Below are 21,372 nucleotides of genomic sequence, written 5' to 3' on the forward strand. Positions count from 1 at the left end.
TGTGACTTTTATCGATGAGTGTACTCGTATGACGTGGGTATCGCTACTCACTCATAAAAGTGAAGTCTTTGAAGTATTTAAAGTATTTTTTCAGATGGTTTTGACCCAATTCCAAAGGAGGATACAAGTGTATCAATCTGATAACGGAGGAGAATTTACTAGTAATGACATGGCGAAGTTCCTGATAAATAATGGCATTCGACATCAAACTTCTAACGCTTATACCCCACAACAAAATGGGTTAGCTGAACGAATGAATAGACAACTGTTAGAAGTTGTTCGTGCGTCTCTTTTCGGAATGAATATGCCATTAAATTATTGGGGAGAGGCGTTAAAATCTGCTGCCTGTGTGATAAACCGCACACCATCTAGGGTCATTGAATTTCAGACCCCTTTCAAAAAACTCCATGACCTTATCACCATCCCTGCAATGCCAAACCTAGAACCACGTGTTTTTGGGTGTGTTGTCTTTGTTCATATACCTAAACATCAACGAGGAAAATTAGATCATTGTGCTCGAAAGTGTGTGTTTCTTGGATATGCTGATTTTCAAAAGGGTTATCGGTGTTATGACCCTGAGGAGGGGAAAGTATATATCTCATTAGATGTTTCGTTTCGAGAATTAGATGCATATTTTATGGGATCTTCCAGGGGGAGAAACAAAATGATAGTGAAGGAAAGTTCCCCATTATTGGGGATATATTTCAGGAACTAGAGGATTTGACAAGTAATTTCAATAGGCCTAGTAATCTAGGTGATGATGGAAAGGGGAGTGAACCAGATCAGATTACAGGGGGGGATCAGGGTAGTGAAGATGAATTTAATGAGAATGGAGAGGATCAGACAACAGGGGGAGATCAAGCTGAAATAGTAGAAGTTGCCTGTGACTCCAACTTTCTAACACCATCTACCGAAGACATGCCTCCGAATGTCTAACCTCAGGTATTACTTGATCCTATCACTGTTAATGATGTTCAACCTAGACGTTCAGAAAGATCTACTAAAGGTATTCCAAAATTTACTTATGAACCAGATATTAATTCTAAAGCCAAATACCCAATTTCTGATTATGTGTCCACCAATAGGTTGTCTAAGTCATTTACATGCACCATGAATCAATTATCCTCTGTATCTATTCCTAGTAATTTGCAGGAAGCATTATCAGATCCACGATGGAAGAAAGCTATGAATGAAGAGATGAATGCATTACAGAAGAATTCCACTTGGGAACTTGTTGATAAACCCCACGGATATCGTATTGTTGGGTGTCGTTGGATCTTTACAGTAAAGACGAATCCAGATGGAAGTGTTGACAGGTACAAAGCCAGACTTGTTGCCAAAGGGTATACCTAGACGTATGGTGTGGATTATGAGGAGACCTTCGCCCCGGTGGCAAAGATAAACACTATTCGTGTACTCATTTCTCTTGCAGCCAATCAAGGTTGGCCATTACAACAGTTTGACGTGAAGAATGCATTTCTCAATGGAGACTTAGAAGAAGAAGTATACATGGAGTTATCACCTGGAGTCACGAATTCTGAAGTAGGAAAAGTTTGCAAATTAAAGAAGGCATTGTACAGGTTAAAACAGTCACCACGAGCTTGGTTTGGACGATTTACAAAGAGCATGAAGGCATTTGGATATAAACAAAGTAATTCTGATCATATTTTGTTTATAAAACAAAAGTTAGGCAAACTTACTGCTCTTATTGTTTATGTTGATGATATGGTTGTTACTGGAAATGACTCAGTGGAAATGGAGGCTCTGAAAAACTATTTGTCGCAGGAATTTGAGATGAAGGATTTGGGGCAGTTAAAATACTTCTTAGGCATTGAAGTTGCAAGATCAAGTCAAGGTATTTTCATGTCCCAACGAAAGTATATATTAGATCTTCTTGTTGAAACTGAGATGCTTGATTGCAAACCGGTAGATACACCGATTGAAGCAAATCATCACTTGGGAATATTTTCAGATCAAGTTCCATGTGACAAAGGAAGGTACCAACGCTTAGTGGGGAGACTAATTTACCTTTCTCATACTAGACCGGATATTGCATATTCCATTAGCGTCGTGAGTCAATTCATGCATAATCCAAGTGAAGAACATATGAAGGCAGTCTTTCGAATACTAAGGTACTTGAAGAAATCTCCGGGAAAAGGTCTCTTATTCCGGAAAGGTGGTGATATGGAAGTAATGGGATACACCGATGCAGATTGGGCAGGAGATATAACAGACAGGAGGTCAACCTCTGGATATTTTACGTTTGTATGTGGGAATATGGTAACATTTAGAGCTAAGAAGCAAAAAGTTGTTGCTAAATCAAGTGCAGAATCTGAGTTACGGGGTGTGGCTCAAGGGGTGTGTGAATTACTATGGATACGAAATATATTGAAGGATCTTGGATTTAAGCTTGTGAAAGCAATGGATCTGCACTGTGACAATAAAGCGGCAATTATGATTGCACATAATCCAATTCAACATGACCGTATGAAACATGTTGAAGTGGATCGGTTCTTTATCAGAGAAAATATTGACAAAGGGTTCATATGTCTTCCATTCGTAAAATCAGAAGATCAACTTGCAGATATTCTTACAAAAGGAGTTTGCGGACGAATATTTAACAAAGCGATTGACAAGTTGGGCATGATTGACATCTATGCTCCATCTTGAGGGGGAGTGTTGAATATAGGATATATTATCTCAATATATCATATATACATAATATAGAATATATTCTCTCAATATGGGATATATATTGAATATATTGATATATATGATATATGAGATATTGTTGAATATAGGATATATTCTCTCAATATAGCATATATACATAATATAGAATATATTCTCTTAATATGGGATATATATTGAATATATGATATATATGATATATGGGATATACTAAATACGTTATATAATATATTCTATATATGTAACTTTTGTAATTATATAAGGGGAAGAACATCTCCTATTGTATACATAAGAATTAATTAAAAGAAAAGAGTTTATCTCAATCTATTATTAATTTGTATTAGTTTCTACTCCCTTAGATGCGATATTTGCACATCCAAACCTGACTTTAATCAGCCGAACCCTGCAATTCAGTTTCCAACCTGATTTGGTGGAAAAATTTCTCATTCTTTCTTTTTTGCCGCAGATTGATTTCACATTAAGGATGATTCTTCATTTTGCCAAGAATCTATGACTAATCATGTTCCATTAGTGAATATTATAGAACGACCCTTAGTGATACAAGAATATCATACAAACGGACGATATAACTAAATTGTGCAAAACAGATTTGTCTTAACAAGTTTAGCACATTACAATGCAATGTAGAGTGAAGTAAGTTGGGCTAAGTGTAGCGGTAATCCATTGTAAACCGATTGTGAAAAATTGGAGAGGGTTTGGGGAGAGGTCCAAAAACAAACCCCAAATATGCCAAGGGTCATCTTCCAAACAAAAATGAAGAACAAGTCCAAGAGTCAGGTTTATAGTGGTTCAAAGTCATACTTTCGCGATAAAGAAGAAAAAATTGCCGATTATAGTGCATAAAACAAATTGTATGTAACATATACCCCATCGTATGGAACATAATTTTCTTTATATCTCATATAAGTTTAGATGCATTATGTGTTTACATTATGCATTTCACATTGTACACAATTTAGTTGTGTGTTTTGCTTGTAAGAATCATTCGCTTGTGTATAAGAGAGGATGATAAATGCATAAAAGTGGGTGCGTTGTGATAATGTCTAGATTTGACTTTAGGTTATCACTCAGGATAAAGAGACTGCTTCTTTGAATCTCGTCGACGCTTAAGTAAATAAGGCGTTCTTCCAGTTGAACTAATTGAGTATGAAGTTCCAAGTTTAGGAACTGAGCCTTCGATTGATTGTTTGAGCTTGTGATCGTGCTTTTAAGGTGAGCTTGTTGCTTTATATAGACTTGTTTAACCGAATGTTAATAGGCGGTGTGGACCCCCATTCTTATGGTGAAACTACTATATCGTAGTCGTATGAGATTTAACTTCCTTCTTCGGATTTATCCCACATCTTTGATAGATTGTGATAATAACAAGTTTCCTTGTTTAAAGATATTTGGTATTTTGGATAGACTGTATTGTCGATCTTGCATATTTTGTGGGGAAAGTTTCCTCCCCGTGGGACTCTTTGCATCCCAAGTCATTTAAGAACTTAAGATATTTCTACCCGAGATCTTGGATCAGCTTCGAGCTTAATTTGGGAAGGCAGTAGGCACGCTTCTGCCGCATACCTCCTTTACTTCTCCAAAGTCCAGGGCAGATCTAATCATTTTTAGAGCTAAATCAGGACTTAGGCGCCTAAGACACTCGTATTGACCCCCCCCCCCCCCCCCCCATTCTGGGTTGAGTCATAGAACTCTTTTGGATTCACCTCCTTCGTGACTTAAAACGAAATGACATGTTAGATTCTTGGTCTTTTCTTAACTTATTGACCTAATCAACTGATGACTAATTTTTAGGTCACCATCGTGTGTCAACAAAAAAACTGCACATACATCACATGGATTTAGAAATCCACTCCTCAATGATTGTTAGGTGAAGAAATTTGAGTAATCATAATTGAAGAAATACAGAAACTAATTGTATATTGGCCCAAACCTAAAATCCTGTTTTAACACATTTATTTTTACCATAGGCCAGATAGCCTTATAGCTGCTTTTATAGTTGAAATTGTAATATTGAGTTTTATTTAAATTGGTTTTGATCATTTAACCATCAACACCTTTCAACAACAAGAAAACCAACGACACTATCAATCTCTTAGACAACAACAAAAAAAACACAAGGTTTATAATGATATTTTTGTTTTTTTTTTAATGGAGAGTCTTATAGATACATGAATTAAGTAAACCCTATAATTACCATCATTAACCGGGTCCTAAAGTCATATAAAGATCCTTAAAGCTACCGGATGAGAGTTAAATTATGGGTTATTTTCCCATTGGCCCCCAACTTTGTGACCAGCTTCCTGCCTAGCCCCCTAGATTAGCAAAAATACCCATATGACCCTCTTTTTCCGTTATCTTTAACTGTCCGTTACTTTCACTCCTCCACCTCATTTCCTCTCTCTGCCAAGTCACCTAAAACGCCACATCATCACCTTCTCCGGCAGGGTCGTCGGCCGGCGACCTTCAAAAATAAAAATAAAAATAAAAATAAAAATAAAAGTTTGTTTTTCTCTCTCCTCTCTCTCTCTAAATTTTTTTTCTTTCCCTTCTCTCTCTCTAGATCTAGAGAGAGAGGGGAAAGAAAAAAAATGAGAGAGAGAGGAGAGAGAAAAAAACTTTAATTTTTTTTTTTATGTTTGAAAGTCGCCGGTCGGCGTGCCCTGCCGGAGAAGATGATGATGTGGCGTTTTAGGTGACTTGGCAGAGAGAGGAAATGAAGTGGAGGAGTTAGAGTAACGGACAGTTAGAGATAACGGAAAAAGGGGGTCATATGGGTATTTTTGCTAATCTAGGGGGCCAAGACGGAAGCTCTGGTCACAAAGTTGGGGGCCATTTGGAAAATAACCCTTAAATTATTTACACGTCATTATAGTTTAGCTATAAATGTTCGTAGGTATAAGAATTTTGTTGCTTGTCTTTCTTTAGTTGTTATTCTCATACAAATACAAGTGGATTAAAGGCACCCCCAAGAAATAGAAAACAAAATATTGAAAAGCCCGGCCAAATGCCTAAACCTTTGAAACGGTTCCCAAACGCGTTACTTATTTGGAAGGGAGAATCAATTAATGTTTGGGGCCCACAAAAACAATTAAATAGTAAATATTTACTTTTTGATGTGCAGACCTAAAAACTTTCAACTCCTAATTTACTTTTAGAGGCTTTTATTCCTTCTCTCTTTCTAATTTAGTAAATTAATAGTAAATATTTACTTTTTGTTTTCTTCAAGACAGTAAATATTTACTTTTCTCTCCTGTGGATGGTGCAAAAACCCTCAAAACCAAACTTCTACCAATTACCACTCCAATGTTTTTTGTTGCAATATCTCTCTAAACTCTAAAAGCAACTAATGGTTTTTTTTGTTTTTCTCTCTTATTTTATGATGGTAAATTTCATTATTATTACTCCCTCCGTCCCAAATTAAGAGTCTCATATTGGGAATCCAACTTATTTTCACATTTTCTCTTCTTCTATGTTTACCCTTATTTATTTGATAATTTTTCTTGAACTAGTTCAAAGATTACAGTTTTTATCCTAGAAATACATGTAACCATAATAATTTCTCACTTGGTTAATCTAAAAAAAATGGATTTGTTCATTGAAAAACAAATTTTTGTATTGGAAATAATCAAATGTCTTAATTAGCTTAATTAATGCACCACATATTGGAAACATATAAGAAAGGGTATTTATGGAAAAGTAAGGGATTTTATGTGATAAAAAAGGAATGGGACTCTTAATTTGGGACATCCAAAAAAGGAATAGTGGACTCTTAATTTGGGACAGAGGGAGTATTATTTTAGTTTATTATATTTAATGTATCTCATTTCAATCCTATACTCAAAGAGATTGATTTTTTTAGTGTTAAATTTAGGTCTCAACGAAAAAAAATTATATTTTATGATTGACTCATCTCGAGATCTTCTCTACTCCTTATAAGATATATATTTAAATTTATTTTGTAAATCTTATTTCCTCCAATACAACGAATAAGTATTCATAGTCATAATTTAATAGTTAGTTTGTTTGTGTTCTATTCAATTTTTAACTACACACCTTTTTTGTTACATTAAAGGTTACATTGGTAATTTATAGAATTGTACAATTAGATTATAGGTATTTGATTTAATTTTTCTTTTGTAGGCCCTAATTCTCGTATAGTACTAGGAACTCATATTCTTTTTTTTTTGTTGAACTACTAGGAACTCATAATTAGTAATTTTGCACCTCAAAAGGCAAGAACTTGACTAGGAACGCATAATTAGTAATTTTGCATCTCAATAGGCAAGAAGAATGGTTTCGAAACATATTTAGCTCAACTCTATATGTACAATTTGTCTTCTTATATAGTATTTTGTAATTTTGCATCTCAATAGGCAAGAAGAATGTTTTCGAAACATATTTAGCTCAACTCTATATGTACAATTTGTCTTCTTATATAGTATAAAGTTCATGTTTGTGATGTTTAGTTATGTTTTTCATACTAATTTATCTGTTACAGCGAAAAAATAATTTTTTATAGCTAATGTAAAAAGGGCCCCAAATTTTTTTTTCGCTTTAGGCCCCCCAACTACTTGGGCCGCCCCTGATTAGAATCAATAAAGATGTAGACGTCCTACCAGTCTTTCGAATAATACAATTCCACTATTGAATCTGAGAAAATTTTCTCAACAAGTTCTCATTCAACGTGTACAATTTGAATTTTCTAAGCAAGTTGTCCTCCATCATGTAGTCAAATCTCGTTTTGACAAGTTTCATCGTTGAAAATGTCCATTCAGTAGTTATCGAATAAATAGTAAAATCAACATTAGATAAATCAGTCTATAAATCATAAATAGTACCACTCTGAATTATTTGTTTCAATGCATATCTCACAAATAGTAGAACTCGTGGTACTTAGAGACATCAAGATTCATAACGTAACAATTGACATCTCGAAACAATCATCTATAACATATTTTCTTAGTATTTTCTTTGTAACAGATAAAATTGTGGTGCAACTATTCATAAAAAACAACTACATTTTCGTAAAAGTATTAAGGTACCATATGAATGTCTAGTGATCGAGTAATTACTAGTGTGATTACTAGCATTGTTAATCTCCTAAACTTTTGAGTCCCTAATATAAGACTCAGATTTTGTGAATATCTATTTGGAATTTTTTCCCCCAAACTATTGATTCATTAATAATTTGAACCCCAATGATTAATTAACAAACCCTAGAAAGCAAAGTTTAGACACAGGACACTTGCTGGGACACAGTATAATTTGTTTATCTTTTCCTCCACTTTTTTTCTTTTGTCTTTCACAAGGGCACGAGTTTCTCGTGTCTAACATTCAGTCTTAAACTATTAGACACGTTCTTAGAGAATTTGAAGAATAATATATCACTAAAACTTCTCATTTTTAACAAAATCAAAACTGACAAATTCTTCATGGAGTTCGACAAGAATAATAATGTTGAAGATCAAGCAATGGAAACTAGAATATGGGATATCACTTACGGCTTCGCTGGGTCGCTTGTCCTAAAATGTGCAATAGAGCTCGAAATTGCCGATATAATTCACAAACATGGCGAGCCAATATCACTATCGGAATTAGCCTCACAACTTCCTGTCAATAAGCCAACCGATTTATCTCGATTATACCGAGTTATGCGGTACTTAATCCATATGAAGCTCTTCACTAAAGAGATAAATGACCTCGGAGAAGTGAAATATGGACTTGCACCATCTGCAGGAAAATTCCTCGTTAGAAGTTCAGACGATAAATCAATGGCTACGTTAATACTAGGAGCACATCAAGAAGCTTTCATGGCTCCATGGCATCACCTAAAGGAGAGCTTGAGCCATGATTCTAGTCAAAGTGGTACTATATTTGAGAAAGCTTTAGGGAAGAGTATATGGGAATATATGGGTGACAATCAAGAGATGAATAAGCTTTTCAATGAGTGTATGGCTAGTGATAGTAGAAGAATGGTGGCCGCGTTGATTAGCGATTGTAAGAATGTATTTGAAGGGTTAACGACGCTAGTAGACGTCGGTGGAGGACCCGGAACAGCTGCTAAAGCCATTTCTAAAGCTTTTCCACACATAAAGTGTATGGTTTATGATCTACCTCATGTTGTTGCCGAGTCTTCTTCTACCGATACCGATGTCATTTGGATCGAAGGTGACATGTTTAAATATATGCCTAGTGCAGATGCAATCTTAATGAAGGTACACTTTCTCTCTCTCAACATATATAACTCATTTTTTTGAGTTTATACATATATAACTTAAAACATCGGATCAAAAAGTTGTAGGTGACATGAATATATATCTAAGACATAAATCTATGGCCAAGCTCAAACAAGACAATTGTGATTTATATAATATATGAAGACTAGATTCCACTCCTGGTACACCTCTATCTCTTTCATAGAGATTATACTCATCCATACTTTAAATATTGCTCTTCGCTGAAAAAAAGAACTATTCATACAACTGAATTACAACAACCTTTTTTCTTATGGACATAATTTTTCCACCTCAATTGCATTTATGGTTTTTGTAATTCCGACACTTGTTGAAAACAATCTGAAAAACAGAAAATGAATTGTTGTACAACTATTGCAATTTGTCGTATAACTGTAGCAATATTGTAGCATCGACAGAATCACTCGTTGGCTAATTACAACGGTTCTATTTTAATCAATTTTAATGAACTCATAATGACATAATTTCATTGAATTGTAGTGGATACTTCATTGCTGGGAAGATGAAGAATGTATTCAAATTCTAACGCAATGTAAAAAGGCAGTACCTAAAGTTGGGGGGAAGGTTATTATCCTCGATATTGTTGTAGATGAGAAATCGAAGCATCCACACACGAAAACAAGACTCACATTCGATTTGGACATGATGCTTAACAGCGGAGGGAAGGAAAGAACAGAAGAAGAATGGAAGAACTTGCTGGTTCATTCTGCAGGATTTACTTCCTACAAGATCACACAAATATCTGCTCTCCAATCTGTAATTGAAGCTTATCCTTAACTTATTCTCACACGAAGAATGGAATTTGAAATCCATATATGTGTGTATATATATGGGTACCTTAATTATATCTAAATATTAAGTAGTCGTGGTTGAAAGTGGAACCCAGATTCCAAATAAACAAATTCAAACTTGAAAAGGATCTTTCTGATTCTCGAAGAATGAGGAGCAAAGGGGTGTTGACATAAACACCAAAACCCTGAAGGTCCCAGATTCGATTCTCGAAAGTGTTGGAATCCATCGTTTGTTGGACTTGGGTTATTAAAGGTATAAATAATGTAATAATTTGTGGGTGGTTTGGATCTAAATTGTTTGATGAGAATTGGACAGAATGATTTATCAGGATATAGATCCAAAGGTAACCCTCATAAAATACCAGTGTTTTCTCTAGCAAAAAAAATATATTTGTGCATTCGTGCCTCCCTCACAACCGTACTTGTAGCCCTCTTAACAAAAAAAAAAAAAACCGTACTTGTAGCCCTTTGTGTTATACTAAACTAATAGTGGAACGACATAACCTGTGCCCTACTATCCCATGATACAACTTGAAACAAATGTATTTTCTAAGGTGTTGTTTGTTTTTTGTCTTAATCTAAAATTTGAACCAACCTATGGAATTTACATGCATGTATAATTTGAATATTTGCATGTGTTTACTTCTCTCGTATATTCAAACCTTAAAACTTTTTCTTATCTAATTTATAAGCATAAATTACATGCAACAGATACAAATACTTATTTTATGATCTCAAGATAAAAGTATACAAAACAACTAAGCATACACAAAACTAATTCAGATTTGACGAAAAAAAGGAACCACACCCAAGTCTATGTGATCCAATTTTAGTAAAATGCAACTCTCTTTATTGATAAATATTTTTATCCCTTCTGTTCTATGTATAATATTTCGCTATATAGATAACATGAATATACATATATGCAGATTGAGATTTTTAATTCAAGAGTTATGTTAAAGATGCCGTCCCATTTGAACAAGACAAAGCAGCGCTAAGGTATAATAATCATTTGAACCAAGTGTTCAAGAGCATCTATTTTCATGAATTTGATAGTTTATTTCAGCAATTTCATTAAAAGATAGAATCGTATTTCGGTTGTTCTACACTGGTTAAAAGAAAAAGATTAAAACGCGATTGTCCTATGGAGCTACATGGTTTGAAATTTATTTGATCTGATAAATTCTATAAAACTTAAAACTTGTTGTTAAAGACAGAAAACGAAAATGAAACCGAGATCCACGCTCAGTTAAACTAAGAACTAACTTACTATTACTTCCTGCATGCCAACTCTTTCACTACTTCTCCGAAAGATTTTTCATCTCTAATGCTTTGAACCCACTTTATGTTGATATTAACTCGCTCCAGACTCTGCTTCAACGTCCTTGCAATGAATGGCTTGGTACGAGCAGCAAAGAACTCCTCAACTTCAGCGAGTTTTTCGGGGGATGAGAACTGAAACCAAAGAAAAATAGTAACTCTGTCAGCCCAAATTGCTCTTTTAGTGCTTTTTAGTATTATATCAAAGGGTTAATGAGCTTTCAATAATATAGTCATAATTAAATCAAGACGGTCGAAAATAAGGATTATTAGTGTGAAAACATTAAAAAAAATAATGATTAGTACTGGCGATCAAAGAAAGCCCAAAGTGATTCTGATGTGAGCTGAAAGGCTCGTGTGCAATTCATTTAGCTCCGTATTGCTTGGGAGAGTTGGGACAACTTCCTGATCCTGATCAGGCCTTAGTGCTTAGGAAGACTTCGCTGACCTGCCTATATCTTATATCATTAACATAGCATCTTGTTTTAAATCCCAACTAGGCCTTTTGGTTGGAGTTACAAACTAGGCTGGTCAGGTGGAGGAAACCTGGGCTAGTCTCAGACAGGCTCAATCCCGAGAAAAATGGTAGCTCTGTCTGCCCCTTTCAATGTTTCCCAGTATCTATTTGACTAATGAGGTTTCAGTCATGTATTTAGAAAAAGGTCAAACAATAGATTTTAATTATGTCGAAACAATCAAAAGTATAACACATAATACTGATAGATACAAGAAAACCCAAAGTCGTCCTGATGTGAGCTGAAAGGCTTATGTTTTTTTTCAAAAATTTGATTGACTACTGCACTTAGTCCCACATAGCCTAAGCGACTTTGTTAAGTTATAAAAAAAAAGAACCTCTCACACATTCCATAGAATCTAGGTTGGTCAGGTGGGGAAGCATATGGTAGTCCAAGGACAGGCTCATTTCCAAGAAGAAACCATCTACATTTGGCAGAGTGAACCTCTGACTTGCCCAAATCAATGATGATGTAGTTGATTTTTTAATGATAGGGTTGTTAGATTAGGTCTCAGTTTAGTAACTAAAAACACGAAATAAACGTCATGAACTAGTTCCGTTTCTTTTCTGTTCTTCTCTTTCCTTTCTCTATCTTCTATCCCTTGTAGAAGAGATAAAGAATGCTATAGAACAAACTAATAAGATCAAATTCTGAAATATTTGAAATTTCAACCATGTTTATACGTAGTAAACACAAGAAATGAGATCATTGTGAGAAGACTGACCGGTGAAACAACAGCACTGACAAAACGAGTCACCAGAAATCCAGGACCATAGGTCTTCAAGATGTGATCCCAATTATCCTGCATTATAGCCACGGGACGCATTATTTCTATAAAGAAGTGTTACTGGTATTCTTTCATTAGCTCCCACAAACATTTTTTTTTTTTGCACGCTAGATATTTGCCTACTTAGAACTGTACCATAATGTTCATTATAAAGGTCTGAAAAGTTTTACTAAACACATTAGAAGGTGAACAATGAGGAAAAATGTCTATTTAAACAAGCTCCCACTTCGAATTACAAAATGCCATTTATATCATTCTAAGATTAGATTTCCTATGCCGACAGATAATCCTCAAGCTAGAAACAAAAATAAGGACAAAAGTCTTTGACACGAGTTTTCTGGCTAGACATACTGGCCATTCATTATTTACATTATACAGAGTGCATTTTCACATTTCAAAAACAGTAAAAGAAACGATCAGATGACCTGTGTTAACTGGTGTAAAAATAGTGTAAACGTGACATTATTGTAATAATGAACCTTGTTCGAAGAAATAAGAATTAAACAAAATAGAATATGTTGAAACTTGAAACAGACTTGCTCTAAACCCAGACTTCCCTAGGGTGTCTAACCCGACTTCAACGTTTGAAAAACGGACGAGGTGTATGTATTTTAGGCTAAGGGGGCTTGTTATTGCTAATGGTAGTAAACTTTTCACTGTTACTTTTTATTTGTTTGGCAACACTTCAGACTTTTCACTACGGTAGTAAATTTGAAAAACTTGTGATGCAATGTTTTTACATAATTGATGTCATTGGCTTTAGCAAATCCTTTTCGTATTTTACGCATCGAGGCGCGCCTCGAGGCACCGCCTTGCCTTGTGAGAGCAAACCGCCTTGAAGCGTAAAAACGTTTTTTAAAACCTTGCCAGACTTAGTTTGGCATAGGCTTATGGCCTTAAATCGCCTTGCCGAACTAAACGGCAAATGCAGTTATATAGAATAGAAAACAAATAATACCTTAAGCCACAACCATGCTGTTTCACGTCCTTTGCTACTTACAGCAAGTCCGAAGACTGCATCTTGACTTCGAACCTACATTGAGAATATTCACCTACTCAAAATCTTCACTAGAAAAAGTTTGGTTCATCACTTGGGAAAAGAAATATTTGAGGTGATAATAGAAAATTAAGTCACCTCAGATGACAACAAGAAGTTCAGAGTTTCAAGAACAATGCCGGGATCCGGGCAGGAGGCAAGTGAACCTGCAACATGAAGCAAGTTCTCAGCCAATGTGGAGGAAAGGTGTATATATGTATATGTATATGTATATGTATATGTATATGTATATGTATATGTATATGTATATGTATATGTATATGTATATGTATATGTATATGTATATGTATATGTATATGTATATGTATATGTATATATATATGTGTGTGTGTGTGTGTGTGTGTGTGTGTACTTATATATCACGCAAGTACGTGAATCCAGTTTACCTAGGATACGTGTTTTCTCCTGGCTTAGATCAGTCTCTCTGTAAATTCTTAGAAGTGAATCATAACCCCATCTATTTGAAGTGCTAACAGACTGCATGACTGCGACATATGCTGCCTGCAAAATTTTGATAACAATAAACAATATATAAATACAAGGAAACCAGAAGAAATATTATGAAGACAGCAGAAGTAGTCTTTCCACCTACCTTTCGTGTGTCAGGAGGGAGAAGAGGTGTATTTCTATCATCCAAAAATGCACGAAAACGTCTAACCCCTTCATTTTGTGTCAAATCATGCCCAAACAAGGCAAGAGCAGTCAAAATCTCTCCTCTGAGCATTGCATCCAAGTGGGTCTCACCTTGTTTCGCCTCCCATCCTAATTTCCTGCAGATAAAGCCAAACATTAGCCATTCTTAAGACAAAAAAAGGAATAAGTTTTGTTTCGTGGAGGTTCTAAAAACAATTAATAAGAAAGTAATTTCTATTATTTGTTAAGTTATTGTTGCTAGCTCGATCACAAAAATCTTAAATTTTACTACTATATCATCTGCTCAACTTTACAAGGCATGATTTCTTTGTTCAAAAACAAAACAATTCATGGTCTTCTGCTTTAGAAATGATAAATATCTTCAAGAACTAGAGAGTTGCAAAAGGAATCACTTTTATGCTCTTGATCTCTGGCATGATTCTCTTTTGCACATAAACTAAATTTATTTGATAAACTACATGCCACTTCAGTGTTAAAACTTAAACTAACCAGCGAAGTCAAATTTTCTTCACCAAGAATCGAACAATATGAAAGTGACAGATGAAAATAAGGAAGTCGTCACTCCCAAAGGATATATTTGGTTACAACTCACAAGGACAATTTCAGTGTCAAAACTTAAAACTAACTAGTCAAATTTCTTCACCAAGAACAGTGCAATATGAAGGCGACAGATGAAAATAAGAAAGTCGCCCTTTCGAAAGGATATATATGGTTACAACTTACAAGGACAACAACTGATGCAGGAGATTCTCAGACCATATTTCGAGAATCTTAGATATCTTAAAACCTAGTAATTTTTGTATTTTAATATATTGGGTTAGTAGATAATTTATTATATTTAATAGTTTTAAATTTTTAGGAAACTTTCGAGATTTTACATTCTATTATTTATTTATTTAGAAGTTCTTAATTCGAATTATTCGAGTTTGATTAGGTTTAGGAAATCATAATACACATAAAGGAGATCTAGTAGTTGTTTAATTAATTTGGTCTATCGACAAAATGACCGCAGTTTCTCTACTCTTTGTATGTTTTCGATTTTTCTAAGTTCTGGACAAAGATCTAAAGCTTTTTTGAGTTTTCCGTTGCGTCAATAATACACTTTTCCTTGATTATGGACTTATAGCGCTTTTAAGGGTACAAAAGAAATGACATTAAACCCTTGAAACATAAGAGAACCAACTTACTCCGCGGAGTTCTGGAATAGGCCGATGAAGAATTGTTTAATGTAATCTGATAACTCTGGAACTGCATCAGCAACAATTTTTGTAATTTTGGAACTCACCTATGTGGAAAGGAAATTAGTTTTAGAGGCAAGAAACAAGGTACTTAGATAAGGAAAAAAAAAGGTAACGATGATCAAAGTATGGATGGGCGAGCAAATTACAGTGATCAAGTGTGACAAGACAGTATAGTCGAGTTCTTTCCTGTAAGCACTTATTAAGGCAACCAAAGAGGATAGCGTCTGCTTGCAGGCCATAGAGAGAGCAAAAGAATCATCCAAAATACCTGTCCAGTAAAATAATATGAAGTTAGATTATTTCAAGATTCAATTTACTACGCTAATTAGCTATTAAGTAGTTGAAAGACTATCTTACCAAATCTATCAGTTGCAGACAGGTTAGTGGCCTCTATGGCATATCTAAGTCTGGCTTGCAGATCGTCATCATATTTCACTCTGTAAAAACCCGTTTGGTCAACATTAAGTTTAATCCATTTCTGATGGTTTCCATTTCCATCTGAAGAACCATGAATATCTGTTACATCCAGGGAGTCCGATTTCTTTTGTAACAAAAAACTCTTGTGAGAGTCATATGAACCACAACATAATGTTATTGGGACGATCCATTGACCTTCCCCACTGGATCCACTTTGTAAAAATTGTGTCTGCAATAAGTTACATAATCTGTAAGATTTCTATCAGCAATCCTAAGATGTGTAATGAAATTTAAACTAGAACAAGACATAAAGCCAATCTAGGTTTGAAATTGCGACAAATAAACCTGGTCAAATTCCAATTTGCCATCTTTTAGTTGTACAGATACTACTGGATATCCTTGTTGCTTTGTCCATGAATTCATTAGTATGTTCACTGGTTCACCAGATCCCTCCTCAAGAGCTGCCCACAAATCTTCTGTTTTTGCATTTGAGCAGGCATATTTTTTTATATACGAAGCAAGTGATCTCTGCATGAAGAAATCATATCCACAGACAAATAGTTAGTAGCTTGCCACTGCAAGGGACGACAAACATAAATAAGACTTACACCATACCTTAGGTCATAGTAATAGATATCTAGGCATTTTGCGTAAAAATGCAAAAAAAAAGTGGAGCTAGAAACATAGAGATGTTCATTGATGTCAAAATCTTACAAGAGAACAGATATAGAAAAACCAAGGAATGAAATGTCAGTTTCGGTGGAAATTTCGGTCGGTCCACAAGTGGAACCGTTTCGTGGAAACGTTTCGGTCTGTGTGGAAATTTTACAAAGGGCTAATCTGTAATAAACTGTTACTTAGAGGGTTAATATGCAGTAAAACAGTTAGATTTAAGGCTAAATTGAATTTCTTTACGAAAATAACACCCACAAAATAGTCATCTGTTAGTTTAGGGGCTAAAATGAAAGAACACAGTAAAATCAGGGGGCTAAATTGAATAAAATTAACTTCTAAACAGTTATAATAGGGGTTAAATATTGAAGACGTTAAAACAAACTAAACATCAAACTCGAAGTAACTGCTTAGTAACAACAAAAAGTCTCCCTGATAAACCCTAATTTCTCATATTTAACCTTCGTCAAGTCCAGAGAAACCGACGCCTCCTCTCCTCTCTCTCTCTAGATTTTCTTTCCAATTAGGGAATAAATCTCTTGAATAAAACTCACTTCCAAATCAGTGAAGAAATCCATTGAAGAAATGTAACAGAGAGATCTCTTGAATAATCCGACAAGAAGGTATGGGTCTATGATCAAATTAGGGAAGAAATCTCTTGAATAATCCACCATTGTTTCGAATATATGGAAATTTTGTGCAGATTTCGACCTAAATCTGACACGAAATTTACGTAAGCTACATTTCGTGTCGGTAATGTGAAATACCGAAAATTTTCGGTCATTTCGACCGAATTTTTTCGAAATTTCATTCCTTGAGAGAAACCGGGATATAAAGAGGTTAAAGCAGTTAAGAGGAATGGTCCAACCTGAAAGCTTTCACCACCAAGATAGCTGTGTAGCATCCGTATAACGGAGGCACCTTTTCTATAACTTATTGCATCAAAAATTTCATCAATCTCACTAGCATGATTTATCTCCACCTGGGGCACAAACTTTTCGTTAACTTACATAAAAGAGATGGTACCATGGAAGCTCAAGATCAGCCTCAGCATGACAAATTCAAAGGAAAACCAAAAACTAAATATCCAAAATAAAAATTACCTCAATTGGGTGTGATTCTGCAAGTCCATCCAGCCTAAGACCATCTGTAGTTTGGTCAAGAAATTGAGTCCAAATTTTCCATTCAGGGAACAAACTATCAGCTGCCAAATAGCTCACCTACAAGAATCGAAGGACAGATGTTAGTAGCTCTTTGTAAAGTAATATAAGTAAACATCATATTATAGACCAGGGTATTCAATTCTTCAGATGAAGGAGAGCTAAAAATACCCATGTCGCAAATCCTTCGTTCAGCCATAAATGTGTCCACCACTCCATGGTTACAAGATTTCCGAACCATTGGTGGGCCAACTCATGCGCAACAACAATTGCAACCTGAAGTGAAGTACAATGAAATAGTCAAAATATGCTATATGACTAAATAGTGATTTAACATATTCAATAGTTATAATTGCATCCCAATATGCAGATCAGATTTCAGGAACGCCGATTACCCGTTGTTTGTTAGCAGCGGCAGAATGTTGATCATCATAAAGCAAAGCAGTTTCTCGGTATGTGACTAAACCATAGTTTTCCATAGCCCCAGCAGCAAAGTCAGGGATGGCTACCATATCCAGTTTGGGTAGTGAATATGGAGTTTCGAAGTACCTGTCCAATTCACTCAGTAAGTTAGTTGCTTTCTGCCAAAGAAGTTTTGACTTAGCACTTATCAATTTTGGAGAAAAATCATTAACAAAATACAAGATCAAAATCAGTAGTGTAAAGCCGGAAAATCATATTCAGATACTCAATTGATAAAAAAGAAATGCAACATACTCTTTATATAAATCAAGAGTCTTCACAGCAACATCTAAAGCAAAGTTCCCTTGATTTCTCTTTCCCACTTGACAGTATACCCGAACTTTGATTCCTGCATATATAAATTATGTAATCAAGTCCCTAAAAGATGAGTTGTCTATCAAATAAAAAAGTAAGCTCTTGCATACAATCATACCATCAGGGGTATGGTCTTCTACATAATCAAACAGACCAACAACAACAGCCACCAAATAAGTTGACATAATGGGTGATTCCTCAAAAGTCACAGTCTTGAGATTCCCATCAACCTTTTCCTCTTCGACTGGCATATTTGACAATGCCACTAGTTCAGATGGTACAACCAATGTCATCTTAAACTTAGCCTGTAACATAATAATAGATTAGTCAATACTTAAGGCAATAAAGCTTATTTGTGTTTCATCTTTTCAATAATTACACTGACAAGCAACCAAAGTACGATGCGTATAAAAGGACACTTCAAGGTTAACATGAAAAACACCCCAAAGAACAAATGTCAGTATGCATCATACTTCACCCATTAACTTCCCAACCCCCTAAAATGAGTACTAATATACTTGGAACAAGAAAAATAAACCCAGATTGAGAATAAACAATTTTACAGCAATAGCTTTTCATCCCTAAGATGGAATATAAAATTCATTATGAGTAGAGTGCAATCACCCTTTTACCTTAGCAGCAGGCTCATCCCAGCATGGGAAACATCTCCTAGCATCAGCAGGTTCGAATTGAGTAACTGCCATGTTCTTCTTCTCCCCATTGATCTCATAAGAACTACAAACACACACAGAAAAAAAAAACATTATTAAGAAAACAAAATTCATCTTAATGTTATAAAGTAAGGGATCAAGAAACAAAATATTACCTTCTATAGAATCCTTTCATCCTGTCATTGAGGATTCCATCAAAACCAATACCTAATGTTCCTTCATTAAGTGGAAGAGCATCAGCAAATTCAAACACCACAATTTCATCTTCTTCCACCAAATCAACAGCCAAAGGACGAATTTCCTAATCGAACAAGAACATTGAATCAAAATGAAACAGTTTTTATCATCAATACTCAATCCAAATCAATAAAACATAGATCTAACAAAAAAAAAATCACAAAAAAAGAAACATTTTCTTTCCAAATTACCTTCTCGGATGAATGACTTTTGAACCAAACAGAAGCAAGATCAAAGACGAGTTCAGAAGCATTAAGAACTAAAAATTTAGTTTCAGATTTGATATCAACGTCGATCTCAACGTTTCCAGTGAATTTACATTCAATAAGATTAGGTTTAAGTTTGAGATCATAACGTTTTGGTACTGCAAATTTTGGTAGTCTTGGTTGACCTTTGAATTGCTCGTGTTTCTTCTCCATCCTTTTTCTCTCTCTCTAAATTTTTTAACGCTCTTCTCTTTCTCTCTCTATTCGTTTTTCTTCTCGGAGGCTCGGAACGGATAGATATATTAAGCTCGCTAATATATGTAGGTTTTTCTATGTGTACGTGTCTCCTAACAAGATCAAGTGTTTCTATTTTGCCCACATGTAACATAGTTATAGCCCAAAAAGGACTAGCGTTTGTTTGGTTGATATTTTCTTTTGAAGTTGGGTTATTTTTTGAAAGACCCCTACTTTATGTCCAGTTTCCCGCATAGCCACCTACTTTATCAAAAACGAGGATATATCCAGTGCCCTAGGGCACGGACACTTGTATTATCAAATGTTACGAAATTTATTGTTATATTTTATTGAGAGAGAGAGATTTTTATTAGTTATTATTTTTATTGCACAGTTCAGATCTGGGGAAAGTTGAGCTTAATCGGTTGGAGTTTTCAATTGTTTTATTATTTATTGTAATTGAAGTTCCTACTAAGAAAAATACTTATTCGAATTAGGTCCAGATCTCATGTCAATTGTGAAATACCTCGTTTGTTGCAACGCTTTCTAAAAACCAAAGAGTTTCGATTGGAGTAAGAACGGGAAGAAAGAAAGCGAGTGGGTCTGCTAATTCCTCATCCTCAAATCAGTCCTTCCCGCGGCTATTAAACAACTTATTAGAAACACAAGACAGTCAATCAGAAATGTCACAAAATCCCCCGCTCTTCGGGGATGTCCTCAGCGTCGAGGAACATGTACTAGGGTGTATGTGCGAATTACTCTATCAATCGCGACCTACTTCAGAGATACCTTCCGGAGCCACAAAGGACTATCTAAATTGATTCGTTTCTGCCGATAAGCTCCAAGTGCCTCATAGGAACTAGAAAAATGGCAGGTCAAGAATCTTTTCATTGATTTACAATTAATCATTAGAACCAGCTACTAAATACAAAAATTAGGTTCAAAGAAAATACACCTGTTACATATTGAACTGAGAAGCAAAAATATTCTGATAAAGACGTTCCTCAGTAATATCATCATAACTCTCGAAGTCATGTGCGGTAGAGATTTGGAAAAAAAAGAGTAGTAGATCCCACGGATTTCGAACGCTTAAACCAGGGTCGATAAAGTATAAATAAGAGATTTCTAGGAGTATAAAACAAAGAGTAAGTGCGCAATATGCGAATCCCACGGTAAACGCTGGGTAGCCAAGTGCGGAGCGGATAACTGCTGAAAGCATCTAAGTAGTAAGCCCACCCCAAGATGAGTGTTCTCCTATTCCGCCCAGCAGATAAAGTACATTAGATAGTCCGTTTTAGGGATTGGCGACTTACCCATCCAGTGACTTTGGCACTAGACGTTCCAAAAATGGGTACTATCGGGTCGGGTGAATTCGCATTCCCCACTTTTTTTTAACAGAATAGACAAAACTCTTTTTTTTTCTTTTGATACATATACATCTAGAATGTTGAATCTGATCCTGAGCCGCCATCCAAGCACGAATACCTTCGTTTAAAAGAATATTTTTGGTGTAGAAAGTCTCAAATTCAGGATCCGTGGGCCATATCGGTCAGCCATAAACTTTGCGTTTGTGGATGGAATCCCCCGAGAAGGGTTAGAATGGCAGTTCCTGCCCCAGTGGGGTCTTTCACTCACATTTTTTTCCACCAAGAGAAGAATGAAGTCAG

At 35.3% G+C, this 21,372-nt stretch overlaps 2 protein-coding genes across 2 annotated transcripts; one reads left to right on the forward strand and one right to left on the reverse strand.

The window, feature by feature from the left end:
• Positions 1-8,089: 8,089 nt before the first annotated feature.
• On the forward strand, positions 8,090-10,065 carry LOC147539215 ((RS)-norcoclaurine 6-O-methyltransferase-like). Its single transcript, XM_086642108.1, has 2 exons — positions 8,090-8,927; positions 9,447-10,065. Exons 1-2 carry the CDS (start codon positions 8,145-8,147, stop codon positions 9,741-9,743), a joined length of 1,080 nt encoding a protein of 359 aa, XP_086498234.1. The 5' UTR covers positions 8,090-8,144; the 3' UTR covers positions 9,744-10,065.
• A 730-nt stretch (positions 10,066-10,795) lies between these two features.
• On the reverse strand, positions 10,796-19,751 carry APM1 (aminopeptidase M1). The gene is made up of 19 exons (XM_086642107.1): positions 19,457-19,751; positions 19,184-19,329; positions 18,990-19,092; positions 18,476-18,662; positions 18,298-18,391; positions 17,976-18,129; positions 17,752-17,856; positions 17,524-17,640; positions 17,289-17,402; positions 16,094-16,276; positions 15,689-15,977; positions 15,478-15,599; positions 15,278-15,375; positions 14,029-14,206; positions 13,823-13,937; positions 13,515-13,582; positions 13,338-13,412; positions 12,317-12,394; positions 10,796-11,212 (listed from the first exon to the last, which is right to left on the reverse strand). Exons 1-19 carry the CDS (start codon positions 19,682-19,684, stop codon positions 11,030-11,032), a joined length of 2,637 nt encoding a protein of 878 aa, XP_086498233.1. The 5' UTR covers positions 19,685-19,751; the 3' UTR covers positions 10,796-11,029.
• Positions 19,752-21,372: the final 1,621 nt, after the last annotated feature.

This window comes from Eschscholzia californica, unplaced genomic scaffold (assembly GCF_041429995.1).
Source record: "Eschscholzia californica isolate CP2 unplaced genomic scaffold, dmEscCali1.0.p SCAF_5, whole genome shotgun sequence".
Taxonomy (NCBI): domain Eukaryota; kingdom Viridiplantae; phylum Streptophyta; class Magnoliopsida; order Ranunculales; family Papaveraceae; genus Eschscholzia; species Eschscholzia californica.

Coding starts and splice junctions, on each gene's coding strand:
- LOC147539215 (XM_086642108.1), top strand. CDS start 8,145: ATGGAGTTCGACAAGAATAATAATGTTGAAGATCAAGCAATGGAAACT. Junction 8,928..9,446: donor CAGATGCAATCTTAATGAAG/GTACACTTTCTC, acceptor ATTGAATTGTAG/TGGATACTTCATTGCTGGGA.
- APM1 (XM_086642107.1), bottom strand. CDS start 19,684: ATGGAGAAGAAACACGAGCAATTCAAAGGTCAACCAAGACTACCAAAA. Junction 15,978..16,093: donor GCAAATTGGAATTTGACCAG/GTTTATTTGTCG, acceptor AACTTATTGCAG/ACACAATTTTTACAAAGTGG. Junction 14,207..15,277: donor CTATTCCAGAACTCCGCGGA/GTAAGTTGGTTC, acceptor CTTTATCTGCAG/GAAATTAGGATGGGAGGCGA.